This window comes from Brachionichthys hirsutus, chromosome 2 (genome assembly GCF_040956055.1).
Source record: "Brachionichthys hirsutus isolate HB-005 chromosome 2, CSIRO-AGI_Bhir_v1, whole genome shotgun sequence".
Classification (NCBI taxonomy): Eukaryota; Metazoa; Chordata; class Actinopteri; order Lophiiformes; family Brachionichthyidae; genus Brachionichthys; species Brachionichthys hirsutus.
The window spans coordinates 12,210,873-12,229,553 of NC_090898.1; the positions used below are offsets into that span (position 1 = coordinate 12,210,873).

At 44.0% G+C, this 18,681-nt stretch overlaps 3 protein-coding genes across 4 annotated transcripts; 1 reads left to right on the forward strand and 2 right to left on the reverse strand.

Moving 5' to 3' along the window:
- Position 1: 1 nt before the first annotated feature.
- On the forward strand, positions 2-2,632 carry mbd4 (methyl-CpG binding domain protein 4). Of its 2 annotated transcripts, none has more exons than XM_068749001.1 (8): positions 2-111; positions 352-528; positions 631-1,274; positions 1,545-1,610; positions 1,704-1,838; positions 1,931-2,080; positions 2,161-2,264; positions 2,355-2,632. In XM_068749001.1, the coding sequence occupies exons 2-8, from the start codon at positions 353-355 to the stop codon at positions 2,427-2,429; spliced, it is 1,350 nt and encodes a 449-aa protein (XP_068605102.1). In that variant the 5' UTR covers positions 2-111; position 352; the 3' UTR covers positions 2,430-2,632. The 2 variants fall into 2 exon arrangements, with proteins under 2 accessions (XP_068605102.1, XP_068605110.1); XM_068749009.1 differs by having other exon boundaries at positions 18-47.
- Positions 2,633-5,706: 3,074 nt separating this feature from the next.
- LOC137903617 (protein disulfide isomerase Creld1) lies at positions 5,707-9,791 on the reverse strand. Its single transcript, XM_068747749.1, has 12 exons — positions 9,772-9,791; positions 9,124-9,183; positions 8,361-8,481; positions 8,199-8,281; positions 7,720-7,830; positions 7,510-7,601; positions 7,196-7,375; positions 6,992-7,087; positions 6,829-6,912; positions 6,422-6,517; positions 6,188-6,328; positions 5,707-6,094 (listed from the first exon to the last, which is right to left on the reverse strand). Exons 3-12 carry the CDS (start codon positions 8,475-8,477, stop codon positions 5,874-5,876), a joined length of 1,221 nt encoding a protein of 406 aa, XP_068603850.1. The 5' UTR covers positions 8,478-8,481; positions 9,124-9,183; positions 9,772-9,791; the 3' UTR covers positions 5,707-5,873.
- A 667-nt stretch (positions 9,792-10,458) lies between these two features.
- Positions 10,459-16,478, reverse strand: LOC137908995 (uncharacterized). The gene is made up of 16 exons (XM_068753404.1): positions 16,392-16,478; positions 15,729-15,744; positions 15,522-15,629; positions 15,343-15,431; positions 15,120-15,215; positions 14,925-15,027; positions 14,221-14,417; positions 14,084-14,150; positions 13,202-13,383; positions 13,023-13,070; positions 12,875-12,920; positions 12,643-12,794; positions 12,479-12,547; positions 12,340-12,391; positions 12,131-12,238; positions 10,459-12,017 (listed from the first exon to the last, which is right to left on the reverse strand). Exons 1-16 carry the CDS (start codon positions 16,476-16,478, stop codon positions 11,146-11,148), a joined length of 2,292 nt encoding a protein of 763 aa, XP_068609505.1. The 3' UTR covers positions 10,459-11,145.
- Between the last annotated feature and the right edge of the window lie 2,203 nt (positions 16,479-18,681).

Consider the following 18,681-nt stretch of genomic DNA (forward strand, 5'->3'; position numbering starts at 1 on the left):
CCATGACTTGACTCCCACTCCAGTGTTGACAAAAGAGGCACCGATAAGTTCTGTCATCAGTCGTCGTATTTACGTGAAAAAATAATGAGTTAGAGGCAAATCAACATTCATGTATGTCGTAAAACAATTTCTGTCGTAATAACATTTTTGAGCGGAGATGCCGTTTCTCTATTTGTGCAAACTGTACACACATTAGAGTAGCTGCTGACTTGGAATTAAAAAAAAAAGAAATTCAGTATTCGCCAATTAATAAGATAAAAGTAATCGGCTCCTATCCTAGACTGCCATATATAATCCACAACTGTCTTTACTATATATATGTGTGTGTGTGTGTGTATTCCTACATCTCAGAATGCAACCTGAAAGCTGTAATATCAAACTGGAATTAAGTGAAGACGCAAGTGACCAAAGTCGCAAGGATGAAGATGATTCGTGCCACGCTTCACTAATGCCCCCCGGCTGGATTAGAGAGGTGAGACAGAGGAAAAGGGGCAAGACAGCAGGCAAAATGGACATCTACATTATAAGGTGACTATAAGTCTTTTTTTGGAATGCTCTGTCTGCATGTCAGATTCATTCGCCTCAGGGTCCGATTGATCTTTCTGTCATGTTTTGTTTTTGTTTTACCAGTCCTCAAGGGCTAAAGTTCCGGTCAAGATCATCACTGCATGCCTTTCTCCTTGAAAATGGAGAAGAGAAGTTAGACATAAGCCTTTTCAATTTCTCTGCTTCCAAGGGAGGTAAAATCAATACTATGAGGAGAAGCGGGGGGCAGCAGGAAGATGCAACTGGACAATTGGATCTGCCTCCAAATAAATCTGAAACAAAACCTCTCTCCATCAGATGTGCTAAATACAATCAAGAAAAGAGTTCAGGAGAAGCTTATCAGGTTAATGCTGACAAGGCACCAGGAGAACAGGCTGCATCTTTGAACATAATGGACGATGCAACATTGATGAAGAGCCCTCGGAGGGGTGGTCTGCTGAGAAAGAAGCTACTCGGACGGGCTCCTACCAGTTACACGCAAAACACTTTGGCTGTTCCAGGAAACAAACAGGCAGACGCTCAGCATTCTGCTATTCCTGCCTCTGAGAGTGAGAATAAGGGTGAGGGTGAACGAGGTGAAGCGGAGCTAGAGATTCAGAGTGAAGGTGACGACAAACCTCATTTTCAGCTGGATGCTGTCGCTGACAGTCAACAAAATGTGAAAGAGGAGCTGTTGCTGCCTGACAACACCGGAGGAAGCAGCACACAAGTGACAGATTCCCAGAATAGTAAGTAGAATCTTTGCTCAGAAGTTCACTCAAATGTTCTGTTTTTTTGCATTCATTAGGGAGGACATGTTTTTGTCTGCATTGTTTGTTTTTGTTTTTGTTGTGTGAGGTGATCCACATTAGTATCCGGATCTAGCATTGTTATAAATAATACTTTAACACTGTGTGGCAGTGGTAATTAAAAAATCTCAGCCACTTAGAGGGCTCATGGACGAGGAACCACTCAAGAAACGTTTTATTTTTTTTAACAAATGTTTCCAATCTGTCTAGAGTCCAAGAGCGTGGACAGCAAGCGGAAAACAAGCCCGTATTTCAGCAGGAAGCCCTCCGGAGATGGTACGGTCAAAGTAAAGAAGAAGAAACCTGATAGCATGACATAAAATAAAGTTGCTTATGCTTTTAAAAATGAATAAATGATCTGTTCTAAAGTCCTCAGCCCACCCAGGAGGAAGGTGCTCAGGAAGTGGACACCTCCTCGCTCTCCCTACAACCTTGTGCAGGAAACACTTTTCCATGACAGTTGGAAGCTCCTGGTGGCCACCATCTTCCTGAATAAGACGAGCGGTAACATCCAGCACGCGTTCAGACACGCCTCTTAGTCTCAACAGTATTGTACAAACCAGTGCGACGCCAGCTTGACTGCTTGGATGCTCTAGGTAAGATGGCGATACCGGTACTGTGGCAGTTCTTTGAGCGTCATCCGTCTGCAGAGGTGACCCGGGAGGCTGACTGGAAACCCATGTCTGAACTCATAAAGCCGCTTGGCCTTTATGAACTCAGAGCCAAAACACTCATCCGCTTCTCAGGTGAATGTGCTTGTCGGCCGTGCGTGATGGTTTTAGTCATGATGTGTGAAGCATTAGCTGTACTGTTTTCTAACTTGTAGATGAGTATCTAACTAAGAAGTGGCGCTACCCCATCGAGCTGCACGGTATCGGGAAGTATGGCAACGATTCGTACCGAATCTTCTGCGTGGGAGAATGGAGACAGGTGAGGGAAATGCAGATTCGTTCACTTTTGTGATAACAATAATGCCAAAAATCTGATATTTCATTTCTCTCTTTTTTTTTTTATCAAAAGGTGACTCCTCAAGATCACATGTTAAATAAATACCACTCCTGGCTTTGGGAAAACCAGGAAACGCTTGGAATCTGATCCCCAGAAGTGTGAGGGAGCTACAAGGAAGATTCATCATGGCGCAAAGAATCAGTTCTATGTAAAATGTAACATACCATCCACCCATAGAGTATTACGAGGAACTTATAAAGTTCAACTTACCGGTAACTGTTTTTAAACCGTACGGTCAAATTATGAAGGTATCAGTAAAATGTTTTACTCCGTATAATAAAATGTCCAAGTGGCTTAAATGTTGACTGAGTGACTTATTTAATTTGACTGGTTTCCATCCAGGTGTATCGGGTTCAACCATTGTTACGGTCTTTTTGAGAGCACTGAAGCGTGGCCTCAGACTTCTTAGAGCAGCTTTCCTCTGCCTGTGGGAGGGCAACCTGATCCCCAAGGCAACTGTCGCTACTGCAAAACACGCTGAGAATGAGCAGGCACGTCACGGTTTAATCTCTAACCAGCACCAGCACATTCGTTTCCTATCTTGATATCTGCGTCGTAATTTAGTACCGAAAGAATTCAAACTTTAAACAGATCAGGATTTGACATTTTGCGAAGTTTGATTCTACAATCTGGACTTGATGAGCGGAAGATGTTGAACTACAAAATGAAACTACGTAAGAGAACAAGCTTTATTTCTCACTTTTACTGCCACCAGTAAAATATTTAAACCCGCTACGATCGCATTTGTCTTGATCTTTATTTACCACAGCAGTCATCCCTTTAGTTTCCACGCCGGCGTGTGTCCCTCGAGACACACCTCCCATCTGGAGGAGTCGCTGCCTCATTGTCGATCCAAGGACATTTCCCACCATCGCCGAGTCGGCCCGTCTCCGTACAAGCAATCAGGTGAGCGCACGTCTGTCTTGATACCTGATTCAACAGAAACTGGTGTTTGCTTGGAGCAAAGGGGAAAACGATGCTTGCATCAATCTGTTCCCTAGACTATCACGAGAGTGAACCCTTTACACCCCCCTCTGGTGCACAAACGCACCGTCAGTCTGGAGACACCGACTGTTCACCACCACAACCAACAGAGGACACTCATCTTGCAGAGGAGAGAACATTACAGGTGGGAGCATCAAACGCTTCGGCGTCATCAAAGCGATGCTTGCTTTTGCTTTTGAGCACTAATAGATGGTTGTTGTGTTAGATATCATCAGGCGTGGCGAAAACCTTTTTATGGAACCGGCAGTGAGAGAGAAGAGTACAGGTGAATAAAAAAAAGTAGTAGTGAATCATTCTCCTCTCTTGTACCTATGAGTACTTCTATTTTATCCCGTGAAACGCTCTCCCTAATGAATACTTCGTATACTTCTTGAATATTAATTTGTAACAGAGTAAAAGGGGTTTCTTGCAGGAGGGAGTTGCGAGAGCAGTTGCAGAGGCAGATGGAGGAGAAGTGCGCAGCGCTGAAGCTGCAGCTGGCCGACAAAGGCAAGGAGGCACAATATGTCCGAGAACTGGATCACCTTGCTGTGAGCAGCGACAGGGAGGGAAGGCTCCGGCACAGCAGCGCGATGACGGCTTACAGAGATGAGAACAAGAGGGTAACGTTACCCACGCACCTTCATTAATGTTTCTACTGCTAAATGCTTTTCTATTCCCCATGCATTAAAATCCTTCTGCATGCTTTTTGGTCTAAATTGTGGTTTTCCTATTGGTTGTGTGTAGCTAATGGAGCAGCGCTGGAGAGACGGAGCACTATCACGCTCCCAAGAGGCCCTGAAGGAGAGAGCGCTGCTGTGCCTCGACCCCATTAACTGGAGTAGAACATTAAAATAGGCGAAACCTCAGGACAGGAGACAAACCCTCAGGCTCAGTCCTTGCTCTTCGACATCCCTGAGTGTCAGGTGACAACGAGAGTACTGCAAACACTTCTGTAGGAGGTGAAACAGATCTGCTCATCTCATTTCTAAAGTCACAAACACATTTATTTTATCGTTTTATCTTCCACCCCAAACAAGGTTTTAGTGATTAAATATTGACAGCACTCTCTTTAGAGCCACTCTCTTCTGATCACCCCCCCTCACATATGCTGGTGTATTTCTGTAAAGTTTCTATTAAAGGTGTTTTCAGGTCACTGACCTTCAGCATGGCCGACAACTTATGATGCAACAGAGAAAAGTTTGAATCAAAAATCATGTCTTACAAGCTGGTTGATTTAAAGAGGCTTTACAAAATGAAATGTAAATTTAAGTTACAAGGACTGGCTGACTTTTTATTGTAATGCAAACATTTACAATGACGACTCCAAATCATCAAGAATCAAAGACACATTGGACAGTTGGGTAAAATAAAAAAGAGTCTTTCAGCAGTTTCCTAACATGCTGCTACTGCATGAGCTAGAATTACAACTGAACAGATTTAAAACACACTGCATTGAGACTGCGCACCAAAATACACAGATGAAATGTCAAGACAAAAAAATGATTTAAAAAATCGTACAAATAAATATTGCTTAAATAATTAAATGCCCCGATCACAGGCGCAGGTTCTCCAACGAGGACGTAGATGACCAGGGTGAAAATATGGACGGACACTAAATAGAACTAATCTGACGGCGATATCATTCTGAAAACCATTTCACTAAAATTTTACTTGGATCATTTGTTAATAAATGATTGATAAAAAAATAAAAAAAAGAGTAAGCATAATTATTTTTTCTCTCGAAGAGTGGCATGCCGGAAAAAGAACCCCCGATCAAAGCACGGGTAAAGAGTCAGTGCATCGTCCAGCAGCTGCTGAAGTCAGTAGGTCATGCCAAAGCGCAGTAACACAACGTGCTAATGAAGACAGTGTAGTACCTTTCATTTCAGATCCTATTATCATGCATTACAACTTAAATAATCTTTCAATATACAAGGACATAAGAAGTCATTCTTTGACTATAAATAACCAGTGATCGACAGTGGAAACATCCCATTAGCGTTGTAAGGGTTTTCTTCTTGGGGTGGTTGAAAACAAACAAACATAAAACTCCATTTCTAACCCCATGTCTGATGCAAGTAGCTTAGGTGTTGCGGTGAACACCTGTGCACGTGAAAACATCTGATTCCTAGCAACGACATGAACATGACGGCAGTCGCGACAGGGTTCGAGTGTGTGAAGGGAAGCAACATCATTTCTTGAGCAGCATCGAGGTAAGATGAAACATCCAAATGCATAATAGACTTTAACAATCAGTCGTGGGCTTCATGCCACCCTTGTTCCCAACAAAGTGGAAGTAGGGGTCGAGTTCGGCTCCTTTACATTAGTGCAGTGATGCTTTGTTATTTCTCTTTGAGGTTCGTGGCTTCATAGCCATCAACGTCTTTCTTTTTCCTGCATTATCCTATTAAACATAAATGCTCCCAAACCTTTTCAAGTACCGGCAACTCCCCAAACAGAAATGTATACCTGAATCCCTTGCATTGGATGGATCCATTCCTGCTCCCAGTGTGGTCTCGTTTAGCCCAGCTGGCCCCAGGCAGACTAACGTCCCTTCAGAAATCCATCCAGCATGTAGTCTCCCTTCTCTGTCAGCCAGTACCCGGCCATTGCAGCGACACCGCCAATGAAAATGGCTGTAAAAACCATGTCGCCTTTAGCAGCAAGCGTAGCCAGGGCGCAGATCACAACGCCGAAGAACATCTGCTGAAGAACAAGGACCTCCTCGTCTGTTATGTCATCAAAAAGCCCCTTATCCGGCCCAGCTAAAGATGTAGAGGTAAAAAAAAAAAGAAGTTAGCCGACAGATCTGAGAAGCTGTAACTAATACACGTGTTTGCATACTAACTGCTCCTTACCAGGGGGCTTATTCTCAACACAAATGCTATCTCTTCTAATGAAGCCATCAGCACAGTCACAGTGGAAGGAGCCCTCCTCATTGATGCACGCCTCATTGAGCCCTGGGCACGCTATGGCACGCTCGCTGCATTCATCTATGTCTGTGAGAAGAGGTGACGACAAATAGATTGAAGGAAGTCACAAAAAGGTTCGGCGATGCGGCACAGGTTGGTTTCTAACCGGCGCCTGCTTACCGAGACATTTAGCTCCTTTCAAACTGTACCCACGTGAACATTTCTTACAGCGAGCGGGACCACTACCCATGCAGCCCACGCATGCCTGGTCACAACCTGGACAAAATAACAAATCCGATTGGTCAGCGTTGCATTCCAAACTTGATATTTATGATTCTGATGAAACGAGACGTGCTCTGGCAGCCAGCGATTTTATTTACTGGTGTGAATCATGATTTATAAAAAGGATGTTGCTGTGTGTAAGAAAAGCAAATCAGCAGACGCACTTTGTATCATTTTACCCGTGTTTTATTGAATCCGTTCTTACGTTTTCTTTTATCTGCTGTCATGGGTCCCTTTTGTGTTCAACAGAAAAACCTCCTGAGAGATATATACACACTTTAAAATGAATACATGGGAAAGCATACCTCTGCATTCATACGAGCCGTCCGTGTTGTGACAGTAGGTGTTGGAAGGACAACGGGCCAGCTCCGTTCCACACTCGTCAATGTCTAAAACAGATACGAGGGCAGTCAAACAACACACATCGTGTGTGTGTGAGAAATGCAAGCCCCCTAAAACCACACTCACCCACACACTTGTTGTCATGAAGCATCCAGCCAGGCTTGCAATCAAGGCATTTGTAGTCCTCTGGCCCTGCACACGTCTTACACGAGTAGTAGCAAGCTACACACAATGACAGACAAGGTGATAGTTGGAAGGTCAATTTTAGATGCCTGCAGATACGCAGAATTCCATGCAGAGTGTGAAAATGAACTTCCGAATCTGAGCCACCTGCACAAGCTCCTGTGCTTTTGTTGGAGCTTTTCTCTCTGAAGTAGCCATCGGCACAGCTCTGGCACATTTCACCCGAGTAGCCGGGATCACAGACGCATTCTCCACCTCCAAGGCGAGTACCGTCCCCTTCGCAGCGGCCGAGACCTCCGCACACTCCACTGGGGCCAGACGGACACTCTGCGTTGGATTAAGAGCCTATTTACACTGCTTCAACACTAAATAACTCTTCAAATGGGACATCGGATAAAGGTGGTTCGGCACCGTCTGGATTTTTAAAGAACCTTCTTTTTAATACGTCACATTTTTCACACCTTTGCAGTCAGGTCCAAAGCGTCCCGGTGGACAGCAGAGCCTCAGCTGCTCTATGCAGAGCCAATCAACCAGATCAGGCGCTTCCTGCTGCCTAGAGGACATCAAGTTGCCATTTCAACACATCGCATCAAGTAGGATTAGAAACATAGCTGGACTTAAACACTGCAGTAAGAAAGAACCTGACAACATTCTGCAGGTATCGCATCTACCTGTGGAACCACCATGTCTCCACTTGGTCTTCTATCTGCTCCAGCAGCTGGTTGCATTCAAAATCTGTTTTCTCACAAGCAGCTTCCACGATCTCCAGAAGCCGAGTCTCACTGAAGCAGAAAATATCGGTGAGAAGAGATTTAAAACCAAAGTAGAATGAAACAACACCCCCCCCCAAAGCACAATGGAGCCTTACAGTGACATTTTAAATAATGGTCTTTCATCAATACGTATAAAATTGAAAGCAAGACGTGCACAAAAGATACAACCGAGCAAACAAAATCATTATTCAGGATGAGTCACTCATTAATTACAATTCAAGAATGATCAAAGTAAAGGTTGGTTATATCAAAACATTGATATTTGTTTTCTTTACTGGTATTTGTGACATTTTTGTACTGACTGAATACTGTACAATCCTCCTAAATAAATGAGAAAGTGTTGTTTTTAAAGGCAAATCAAATTAAACTCTTCTTACCTGCGTGCATACTTAGCCAGCTTCTCTTCTTCCCATGCAGTGTTTCCTCCGCCAAAGTTTTTATTGGCCGTTTTCTCCAAGCCCTGAATAAAAAAAAAAAGAAAAGGAAAACTCCCAAATTCTGGAAAAACTAAGCTCGAGAAGTCAACATAGTGACACTACCTTAACAAAATTCTCAGAGAGTTTTCGACAGGTCTGGCACGGCGCAGACTGGACCTTCACCACGGAGAGTTCTGAGAGAAGCAGCACAGCAGGCAGGAATGGCCAAGTCCACCACATGATCCTTCAGCAAAGCACAGAAAACCGCGATCATACATTTTGTGTCAAAATATAGTCTTTTTCATCTCTTTGCAGAAACCAAATGAAACCAGACCAGAAGAACAGATCAATACAAAGTTTATTTTTTTTCTAAATAGAATACAATGCTCTGCTTTTACTGGCTTTCTACAGTCCCAGAATTATTCAACCCCTTGATGACAAACATCTCTCATACTTTGTAGAGCCCATTTGCTGCTATGAATGCTCCTATAAATATGATGCATAACCAAACACCAGTTACTGACAACATTCCTGAAGAATATTAGCCCATTCGTCACGGATAAAGTCCTCCAGTTATGTAATATTTACATAATGTGCTTTATGTGTGCAACCACCTTCTACAAATCCTACCTGAAATTTTCTACAGGATTTAATTTAGGTAATGTTAACGGCCAATCGAGAATGTTCAAAGCTTCTGAAACCAAGTCTTGTTAGACCTCGACACGTGCTTGGAATTCATGTGGAATATTACATTCTCATGCATGTAGCTATTTAAACTGTTCATATGTGATCCGGTTATTGCGAACAGCTAATAATTAATTGATCTTATTAATAAACCTAACACCCAATGGGGGGGTTAAATCATTTTGCTTGCAGCTGTGTTTACCTGTGACGTTTCTCTGGAGAGCCTGACCCTAGCTTGCATCAGCCGGATGCAAACGCACCCCTGCTGTGCAGAGAGATGGTGGACAAGATATGTTCATTATAAATAAATAAAAAATACAATCCAATATTTAACAGCTTGCAGCATAATTGACCCCATTTGCTGAGCGTGCTAGGGTAATAATAATTTCACTCTTTTCTTAATTTGGGCTACACTGCACTGTTGTAATGTATATGTAGTGTATTAATATTTTGAAGATCCAAGTTCTTTTCTGAATTTGGATGAAGTTTACTCCTCACTACCCAAAGCAGGGCGTAATGTTCAAGCTCATTGGCGGTTATGCAAAACGCATTAGCCTGAATAGTAACTCAACGTTATAATAACAACGTTGTAAAACACACACTTTATCCAAGGTAGGCTGTTGCTTCCACCATTAGCTTTAGTAGCTCTGGAAAAGGCGGCTAATATAGGCGAAATAAAATCGTTTTCCGTTGTCTCAGACACTTAATCTGTATTTTTTAAAGACAAATGAATGGCAACAGCTTCCTAATGCCTCTATTCAACATTAAATAGATCACTCACAGGCACTTTTTGTGCAGCTGTTCTAACATTAGCTACCCAAACTGTTAATAATGGCCATTCTGGTCTTACCTTATTGGAAACCAACCACGTCCACAAATGGATTAACGATTCCCTGCCCCTTCACACAATACAGACACAGTGTCACATTTTGGATGCTTCAAATGAGCCATTTCTATTGATAAATCATCCAGATGCCTGACGAGCTAGCTAACGCTGCTACAGCTCCCAGGGGCTAGCGGGATAAATCAATGAGCGTCTTCCTGTTGGGCTCCTCTGTCATCACGTGGGATACAGCCAATCACATAGCAGTCAGTCCCATCCGGTGACGTCATAGGCTGCGTTCGTGCTGCAGGAGAAAAGGGCAAAAACAATATCTGGTCCTCTCCCCGTGTTAAATTCTGAAATAGGAGAAATGTATTTATCTTATAACAAAAATGTTAATAAGAATTTTGGTGCGTTGTTTCAGAAAGAATCTAGATCAATTAAATCTATATCTATGACGTTTAAGACTGTGATTGGCTCTACGTATGTGTTGACGGAAGTTGTTTACACTCGAGTAAATCTGATATCTATCGCGAGACTTCAACACAGGCACGCGTGGGATGTCTGCAATCATCCGTATCTTTTCAAATATGCATTCAATTCACTCACCAAAAATCACAATAAAACAATCGAGCCATTTCACTCATCGATATCATTTTCTTTTACCTTTAGAAGTGAGGCAATAGTGTTGTAAGCTTTTATTTACATGTTTATAGAGGTGAAAGGATTTATCACAGCCAGCTTTTATTTGAAATGGTGTTCACTGCCAGAGAGATAAACGCTTCACCCCCTTTTCAACCGGACCCCTTACATTTAGACGAGCTAAGGAAAAAGCTGAAAAAGCTGGGTTCTCGCCTCAAAACCAAAAACTTTGTGCTGTGCCGCTCTAGCAGGGAATCAGACCCGGGAATCAGACCCATCGTCCAGAGATGCAGTGCATTAATGTAACACAGGTCAAAGTTCAGCCCAAACACAGTTGGGAAAGTAACTGTTCCTGAAGGAAAATTAAAATTAATTGTGTAATCCACAGTTATGTTCTACATTCATAATAAACCTCACTTCGGCTTGTCCCGCCACAGCAAAGCAACCTTCAGTCGATTGCCTGTTTAATCCTCCAAAGCTTTTACTCCATTCCTGCCGCGACCTTCTGCATTTATCCGGGCTTGGGACTGGCTCAAGGGACACACACACACACACATATATATATGAATATATACAAGTATTGCTATAAATGGATAACATTCATTGTTGACATCTCCAAGACTTCACTGGTGAAAAATATACCAGACTTCTTTGTCCGTCTCTCTGCTTGTTTTACATTCTTTCGCAACAGACAGTTTTTGTTTTCCCCTCCTGCGAACCATTTTGCAGGAAGGCTTCATCCCGCCATCACAGCTTTTCTTATATCGCCAGCGATGATGCGGCACTTGGTTTGTGCCTTTTCCTCCCTGGCCTCGGAGGCAGCAGTGCTTGTAGCCTGCGAGCCAGTTGCCGTGCCAACCACATGGAGAGCACCTTAGACAGGAGTCTGGCCCAGCAGTGCCTGCTTATTTCACCTGCATTCACCTGCCTCATCCCTCCAAGCTCCTGTACTAAACCACTGAAATCCTGTGGTAGGCAGTACCGAGGGAAACGCCTTAAGGCCTTTGGGATGTCCCCACTGTGGCAAAAGCCCTGGAAGTAGACGAGGACAACGCCGTGATCCTTGAGCCCCTGCAGCGCCCCCTCCAGGCAGGCAAGAGCAGCCCTGAACACAGGTTCGATCACCGAGGAAGGCTCCATCCGAGGGCACAAGTCTTTCTCATCACATAATTTGCAACAAAGCTTTTTTCTTGCAGCTTTGCCTTTATTGTATTTCCGTCGTCCTTTTCTATTCAGCTTCAGAAACTTCTCCACTTCCACTCTTATCTTCTTATATTTCAGCTCAGTTTTGCTGCAGTCAACGTCTTGTCTCTCATTCTTACCCAGGATTCCCTTTTCGTCACTCCATTTCTCATAAATCTTGTTGGCCTCATGACTCCAAACAATAAGCACTTTTCCCTCCGCCTTAAGCACGGACTCCCACTGCCCGTAGAGCCAAGGAATCGGACCCAGATCCGCCACTCCGCTCCGGGCTCCAGGATGCGTTTGTAAGCACAGGGCCCACAACGCCGTGAGCACTGTGGCCCTTAGCTCCCCTTGCAGAATTGAGGCTAAAGCAAAAACGGCAGAGACGTGAGCCAACTGCTCTGAAGAACACACCAGCAACACCGGCTTCTGGATGCAGAGCAGACCTGGAGGCGTGGGGGGGGGGACACACCTTATTATCGCTGTCGATTGAATTAAAATTCCTTTATGGGTTGAAATGAAACTGTGGACTCGTATTTAATGAGGCCACCGAACTCACCCGCGGCTCCACTTTTGATGAAACGATGGATGAATATTCCCATTAGTGTGGAAATAATCACAGCAAACAAAAGTGCCACAGCGTACATGCCGCATCTTCTGTGTGTGTCTGCACAAACACAGAGAAGCCGCATGTGTAATTACTTTTCATGCATCCTTGCACATATACGCTGACGACAGGGGATTGTTTGCGCATCTGAGCAAACTTACAGTCTGGGCACAGAACTCTTCTGCCGTGAAGAAAAGGATCCGACTGCCACACCTACAGACAAACAGACGGCGAGAGAGAAGAGACGGGATGAATAAAAAGAACATTCCGACTCATACAGATCCATGGCATCCGCTTTACCTGCACACAGGGCTTCCTGGCAATAGAGTACAGAGGCAGAACGATTGTCATGTCGGTAGTATTTCCAGCCTATGAAATGGATAATAAAAGAGATATATTTGTTCATGTTCCCATGACGCCCCCCCCCCCCTCTGTTGCTCTCACAAACAAACATGCATGCCCACCATTGTGGCTGAGCCGACGTCCCCTGTGGGTGTGCATTCCCTCTCATTAAGGGTGCACAGTTGTGCTGAAAACTTTGCCGGGACAGAAGAGGTGACGTACAGTAGCATGCTCTGCCTCCCCAGCCCCACGTCAACCTCCCAGGGGGACGGATCTGTGAAGGAGAGCAAGACAAAACTGTGACTCATCACAGCAATGAGCAAAATTAAACTATTGCCCCCCCGTTTGACCTACCTGTGTAGAAGGGGCATGATATATGATGGCTGTCATGTAAAGAAAACTGTAAAGAAATATATATATATATAAATGCATGGATCTGCAACTACAAAGGAAGACAGTTGTAAAAGAAAAGTTCCAGTGAAAGCACGTGACTCTTTCTCACCTGCACACACATCTGGGGGTGCTTGTCTACTGCAGATGTGCTGTATGTCTGTTTAGTAAGCACAGAAGACGCTTGTCACACACCAACATCATCGTTATGGCACACAATACAGCAAAAACCTTTATTGAATTCAAATGCGTAATTATCACTGATAGGTCCAGAGGTCAGCCCCGACTTACCAAGTCTTGTCCTCCTCCTTTGTCCTCCAGGGTCGAGTTGGGTACGAGCGTGCAGAGGTGTTCGTGTTGCCTCCAGCAGAGGGCGGCAGAGATGTCCAGGTCTCTGGCAGGACACGCCGACTGCCAGGTGAGACTGGACTCAAAGAGTGTGACCTTAGAGGACAGCCAAACGTCTCTAGCATCTGTGAACACAACAGTAAGCAGTGTTCAATTAAACGCATTGATCAGCACAAAGGTGCTGATCAATTGAAGAACGATAAAACTGCATTTTATCATGTCATGGAGTAAAACTAAATACTGTTCCTTTGACCCTTTGGGAAATCCACTTCTTCATTTATATTGTTGAGACAGAGATCGACCGACTCGCCCACTTATTAACTATCAGGCTACAGCATTAGCTTAGCTTTGTCATTTTCAGACTTCAGTTTATGCGAGGATTAAACGCCCGAGGTGTGAGTTGTTAATCATTGCCCTTAAGAGGTGCTGGTATGCACTTTGTCAACTTTGGATAGAAAAAACATACAAAAAGTATTCCTTTAAAGTTATGCAGCTTGAAAGAATAAAATTATACATTTGAAAACAACGAATTATGTTCACGAACCGAGGTTCCACTGTATTATCATTATTATATGATTCGTATTTATTAACTACAGGTTCAGTAACTACTGTCTTCAGCAGTGCTGCTTTATGCATTGCAACGCGACACACTATTTTTAAGCCCCCCCCCCCCAGGTCACACACCATAGCCGTCTTCTTGAACGCATGGACATGTGGAGGCGATCGCTCCTGTTTTGCATTTCATGAATCATCAAAGTGTCTCCACTGTGATGGTAAAACAACAGAAAGTCCCTCGGAGGTGTTTTTATTTTCAGTCTGACTCACCGGTGAAACTACCATTTTGAAACGGGCACCTTTTCTGACGACGGGCATCTGTAAAAGCATAATACACCTGTAAATAGAAAAATGTAGAGTCACGGCAAACAGGGTGTGTCCAAAAATAACCATTGAGATGTTACTACCTCCACGCAGATGCAGGGCAAGAGGTACGGGATGTTAAGGGTAACAGCTCCAGACTGGGCGGAACGTTCTCCGCCGATGCAGTAACGTGCACTTTTTTGGTAGCACCATCTGGCGAGGATTTTATCACCAGGCTCCGCCGTGACGGCGATGGTTTTAGAAAGGTGATCAACAGACAGATCAAAGACTGGAACGGGATCTGAAGTACACAAAATAATATGTATATACATACAATACAAGAAAATGAGTTGCAAAGAAAAGAAAAAGGTTTTGTGGTTGTTCCACGCGGGCGTTATGACATAAATACACCATCCATCTGGTACTGATAGATCTACCAGACGGGGACAGCAAACCGATGATTTCAGAATGCGATCAAAGGCATTCACTGGTTTTTATTTAAATTCTTTCTGGTTCTGTTTTCAGCCACGCCATAACCGCACTGATGAACATAGAAATAAAGACCATGCGGCCGGCTAGACGCCTGGAGACAGATATTATTTCAACATCGAAGCAGAATGATTGCAAATTCAATTCTGTGGATCGCGATTAAATCGAATCATAAAGCCGCTTGAATCGCTTTATACGGGGTAGTCTGGGGAGAGAAGGACCCGGGAGAATACAGAATGGGGGAAAACTGGAAAAATCTGAACAGCAGCACAGAGGAAAGATGAAACTAAAGAGGAAGAACGTCCCCCAAACAGCCTACCTGGAACCGCGTAACTCGTGTTGCAGCTCATCGACGTCGTGCTGAACAACACAGACACGACACTTCCTGCTTCAGCCTTGACGCATTCGTGTTTCAGCACCCACTGACAAAAAAAACATTAAATAAAAAAAAAAAAAACACATAGCAAGCAGCTTCACAGTGTTAAAAGCTGAAAGCAAGCAAATGAGCTCTTACCAGGGTAATGCTGGTGTTTCTAGGCGGAGATCGCTGCCTGGCATCCATGCCACACCTGACTCGGGTTTCATCATGGCGCTGTTTCTTATTGTCACACTAAGGAATACAATAATTGAGAGAAAGACGAAACCATTTCTCTTCTCTTTGTTGAATTACTATGAAGTGTCACTTCATAATGATATGGTATGTAATTACAGCGTTCGGGTTCGGGGGCAGACACTACCTTTTTTGTGTGTTTCCTTTTCGCGATGGTGGGTCGAAATATCTCCTGAGCAGGGGAGAGAATTTCAATCCTCAGAGCCTCGCAGAAGTCTGGAAGACAGCAGCGTGGACATGTCATATGCATGAATTACAGCTTTAAAGCGGTTAAAATCTATGACCGCATACGATTTCATTCCCTACCGTCAACCTTCATCCAAGCGTAGACAGTGACACATTCAGAGTAGATCCCCCCAGGATCCTGGGACAGGACTGAGGTCAGTTTCACAGGGCATTTTCCTTCAATGTAATCTGTCCAGGCAGACATAGAATCAGTACAGCAACATATGTGGATTCCCTGAAATGAAGCTATAGTGTCTACAATGTGATGAGAGAACTGAGTCCATTTACCAGATTGGTTTCCAATCTAAAGTAAGGCCATGAGAAAGAAAGCACAAGTTTAGGAAATGAGACGCATAAAAAAAACCAGAGTATTTATATCCACATTTATTCCAGGGATGTTGCTAGGACAAATATTTCATCTGGTTTTGCTCCAACAGCAAGTGTTTTCACCTCTGCAATGCAACGCATGGGTTGGCCATGAACCAAGAATCGGCGCCGAGGTGATAACAAAACCTGATAACACGCAGTGACTAGAATAACGTCTTACATTAATGCAGGAGATATGCAGCTCTGGGATTATTATTCTCACTGCTTCCTGTTAGCCAACACTATCTTCAAGTTGACTTTAATAGCAAACAGCAATCGTATAAATCTTTCATTTCACTAAGAACATGCCGGATGAAAGCAGGGTTTACCTTTAGCAATCCTTGAAGTAGCCAGGCCATAAAATGGTTTGTTTAAAATATTACCGGTAGGTTAAATAGTAATTATTGAGTAATGCCCCCCCACCCCCCCTCAGAGCTGAAGTCTAGCTACGCCCCTGTTTGGACACGATAATCGCATCTTGACTAACATGCACAGTGGTTATTCTAACCATATTTATAAGTCCATTTATTTTATTGCCCATTTCTCTTCTGGATAAACGTGGAAACCAAACTTGTTAAAACTCACCTGGCATATTGTGCAACATTCCAGCAGCAGCGGCGACACCACGACGGCAATGAACGCCACCGCGCTGCTAACGCGCATTTTAAACATCCAAAACGCGTTTTAATCATCCAAAAGCGCGTTCGACTTAAGACGCGCTTGGCCTAATTGGGATCCAGGATCTGATCTTCCTCCGAATCGGTACTTTTGTCCCCAGGTCCATGTTCCTGCTCACAGGAGCGGAAACTTTGCTGCCAAACCCATGCGTAAAGGCGCAGCCCTGTGCGGAGCAGCGGACGCTCTGCCTGCCGGGGGGTTTGCGGGGGGGGGGGTTAATAAACTACTAGTTCACTTTCACGCTCACCTTTGGCGACTGATCGCGACAACATAAGCTCCGCCTCCGCCTCCGCGCTGAATCCATGCGCTGATTTCTTTTTCCGTTGCGCCTCCCCATTGTGGTAACAATAGAAAACAACACAGCAGAAATGCTGGTAAACCAACTGGGCTATATATCAATCAATCAATCAATCAAATCTTTATTTGCAGACACAATGGTCCAATTAAAAAGCACACATAACATTTACAACATTTACAACATGTTGTAAATAAATAACCACGGTGCGGGTGGGAGGATGACCTTTGTAGTATCTCTCACTTTCAGTTCACAGCAGCTGCATTTGGCTGAAGTTGTCTGCAGAAAGTAACCAGAGTAGATTTCCTGTGTCTGTTAATGCGGGGCCCTCATGCGGGGCCCTCATGCGGGGCCCGTGGGCGTGGCTGAGAGATTATTGCGTGAGTACAGAAATAGGGGAGAGAGGAATATAATCTAAAGGGTTAAGTAGTTTTGCGACATCTTCACCCCGTTTCAGGCATTGTTTTTGGAAATATTGCGTCATTTAGGATTGGTGTGAAAAGAATTATGTTATAACACTGTTATAACATCTTTTCAGACAAAGTAGCGTTTTTTCCAGCAACCTGCCAAAACAAAGCCGACAAGTCCAGACAGGCAGACGTGGCGCAAAGGCCCACCGACCAGTAAAACCGGTGGACAGGAAGGCATCTCGATACCAGATACCAGCTCGATACCAGCTCATTCTCCTCATGGCGATCCGGATCATCATCAGAAGCTTCTGAATTGTTCTCGGTATCTTTATACACCAAACATGAAAAGTAAAAGTGCATCTGAGTTTATGTGTATTTTTAACTGATTTTTTAAATCCATAAATGGAGTTTTCAATGCAGTTTTTCCGTGATCCTGCTAAAAAAAAAAATCACGACTGGATCCGATCTGGATGAAATTCGGTGGTTAGATAGAGACCCCCACCCGACATGATTGTCTCGGGTCGGTTGCTATCGGCCGATAATAAGCAGAGACATCGACAAACACATTTCAAAACTCCATTGACTGCAATGTTAACAGAAAGGGATCCCGAATCCAGGATCTCTTCTGGATCATCAGCAACATTTAATCATCTGTTCCTGGTAACATTCCCAACATTTCCTGAAAATGTAATTTGTAACACAACCCCCACCTCGGCAGAGGCACAAACTCGTCCAAGGACATTGATGGCTTGTAGTTGAAATCTGATTGTAACTATATTAACTAAGGTAATTAATAATGTCTTCAGTAGATGCTGATTTAACACCCTGAATTTTGAGAAGGGATTTTAATATGCCACGTTGTGATGTGGTCCGTATTTATAGAAGAGACAATCTGGCCCAAAGAAACAGGAAAAACTGAGTCATGTTCACTGGAAACGAATCTCACACCTGAACTCAGGTGCTGAGTTGAATATACACCCCCCCCCCCCCACACACACACACACAGAACTCAACACGACCCACAACTTTACAAAACTCAATTCTGTTTATTAAACTTCTATCTTTATGTAATCTGTACGTATAAAACTTCTACCAGCCACCAGCCTGAGACTAAGACAGACGGTGAGGCGAGTCCTTGACCAGGCACACGATAACAAAGCGGTAAAAACAGGCGTTCAGGCTGGAACTGTCTCTTTGTGCTCCGCTGACAAATGACGGGATGCTAGCACCGGGCCGTATGTTGTTGTTGTTGTTGTTGTTGTTGTTGTTGTTGCATGGCGAGGGAGGGGCGATGCACCTTCAGGTTGTGCCAGGCCTCTGGCTTTCACAGCCGTTACCATAGTGTGTGTGTGTGTGTGCGTTGCAATGTCCGCTGCATGAACTCCCCTGTCCCGATGACTCTAAAATGACACGAATGAACGTACTGAGTGTATAAAAAAAGAAAGACAGGGGGGGGGGGGGGGGGGTGTAAAAACCATAGTGCAAACACTAT

Bases quoted from the DNA above. Each gene is read 5' to 3' on its own strand.
- LOC137908995 (XM_068753404.1), bottom strand. From the start codon at position 16,478: ATGTTTAAAATGCGCGTTAGCAGCGCGGTGGCGTTCATTGCCGTCGTG. The intron at 14,151-14,220 runs GTAGTAACATCT...TTCTATTTACAG, and splicing joins TGCCCTGCATCTGCGTGGAG to GTGTATTATGCTTTTACAGA. The intron at 12,018-12,130 runs GTGAGTTCGGTG...CCACGCCTCCAG, and splicing joins CATCAAAAGTGGAGCCGCGG to GTCTGCTCTGCATCCAGAAG.
- LOC137903617 (XM_068747749.1), bottom strand. From the start codon at position 8,477: ATGTGGTGGACTTGGCCATTCCTGCCTGCTGTGCTGCTTCTCTCAGAA. The intron at 7,831-8,198 runs GTAAGAAGAGTT...TTTCTGCTTCAG, and splicing joins CTGGCTAAGTATGCACGCAG to TGAGACTCGGCTTCTGGAGA. The intron at 7,602-7,719 runs GTAGATGCGATA...GATGTCCTCTAG, and splicing joins GAGACATGGTGGTTCCACAG to GCAGCAGGAAGCGCCTGATC.
- mbd4 (XM_068749001.1), top strand. From the start codon at position 353: ATGCAACCTGAAAGCTGTAATATCAAACTGGAATTAAGTGAAGACGCA. The intron at 529-630 runs GTGACTATAAGT...TTGTTTTACCAG, and splicing joins ATGGACATCTACATTATAAG to TCCTCAAGGGCTAAAGTTCC. The intron at 1,275-1,544 runs GTAAGTAGAATC...CAATCTGTCTAG, and splicing joins AGTGACAGATTCCCAGAATA to AGTCCAAGAGCGTGGACAGC.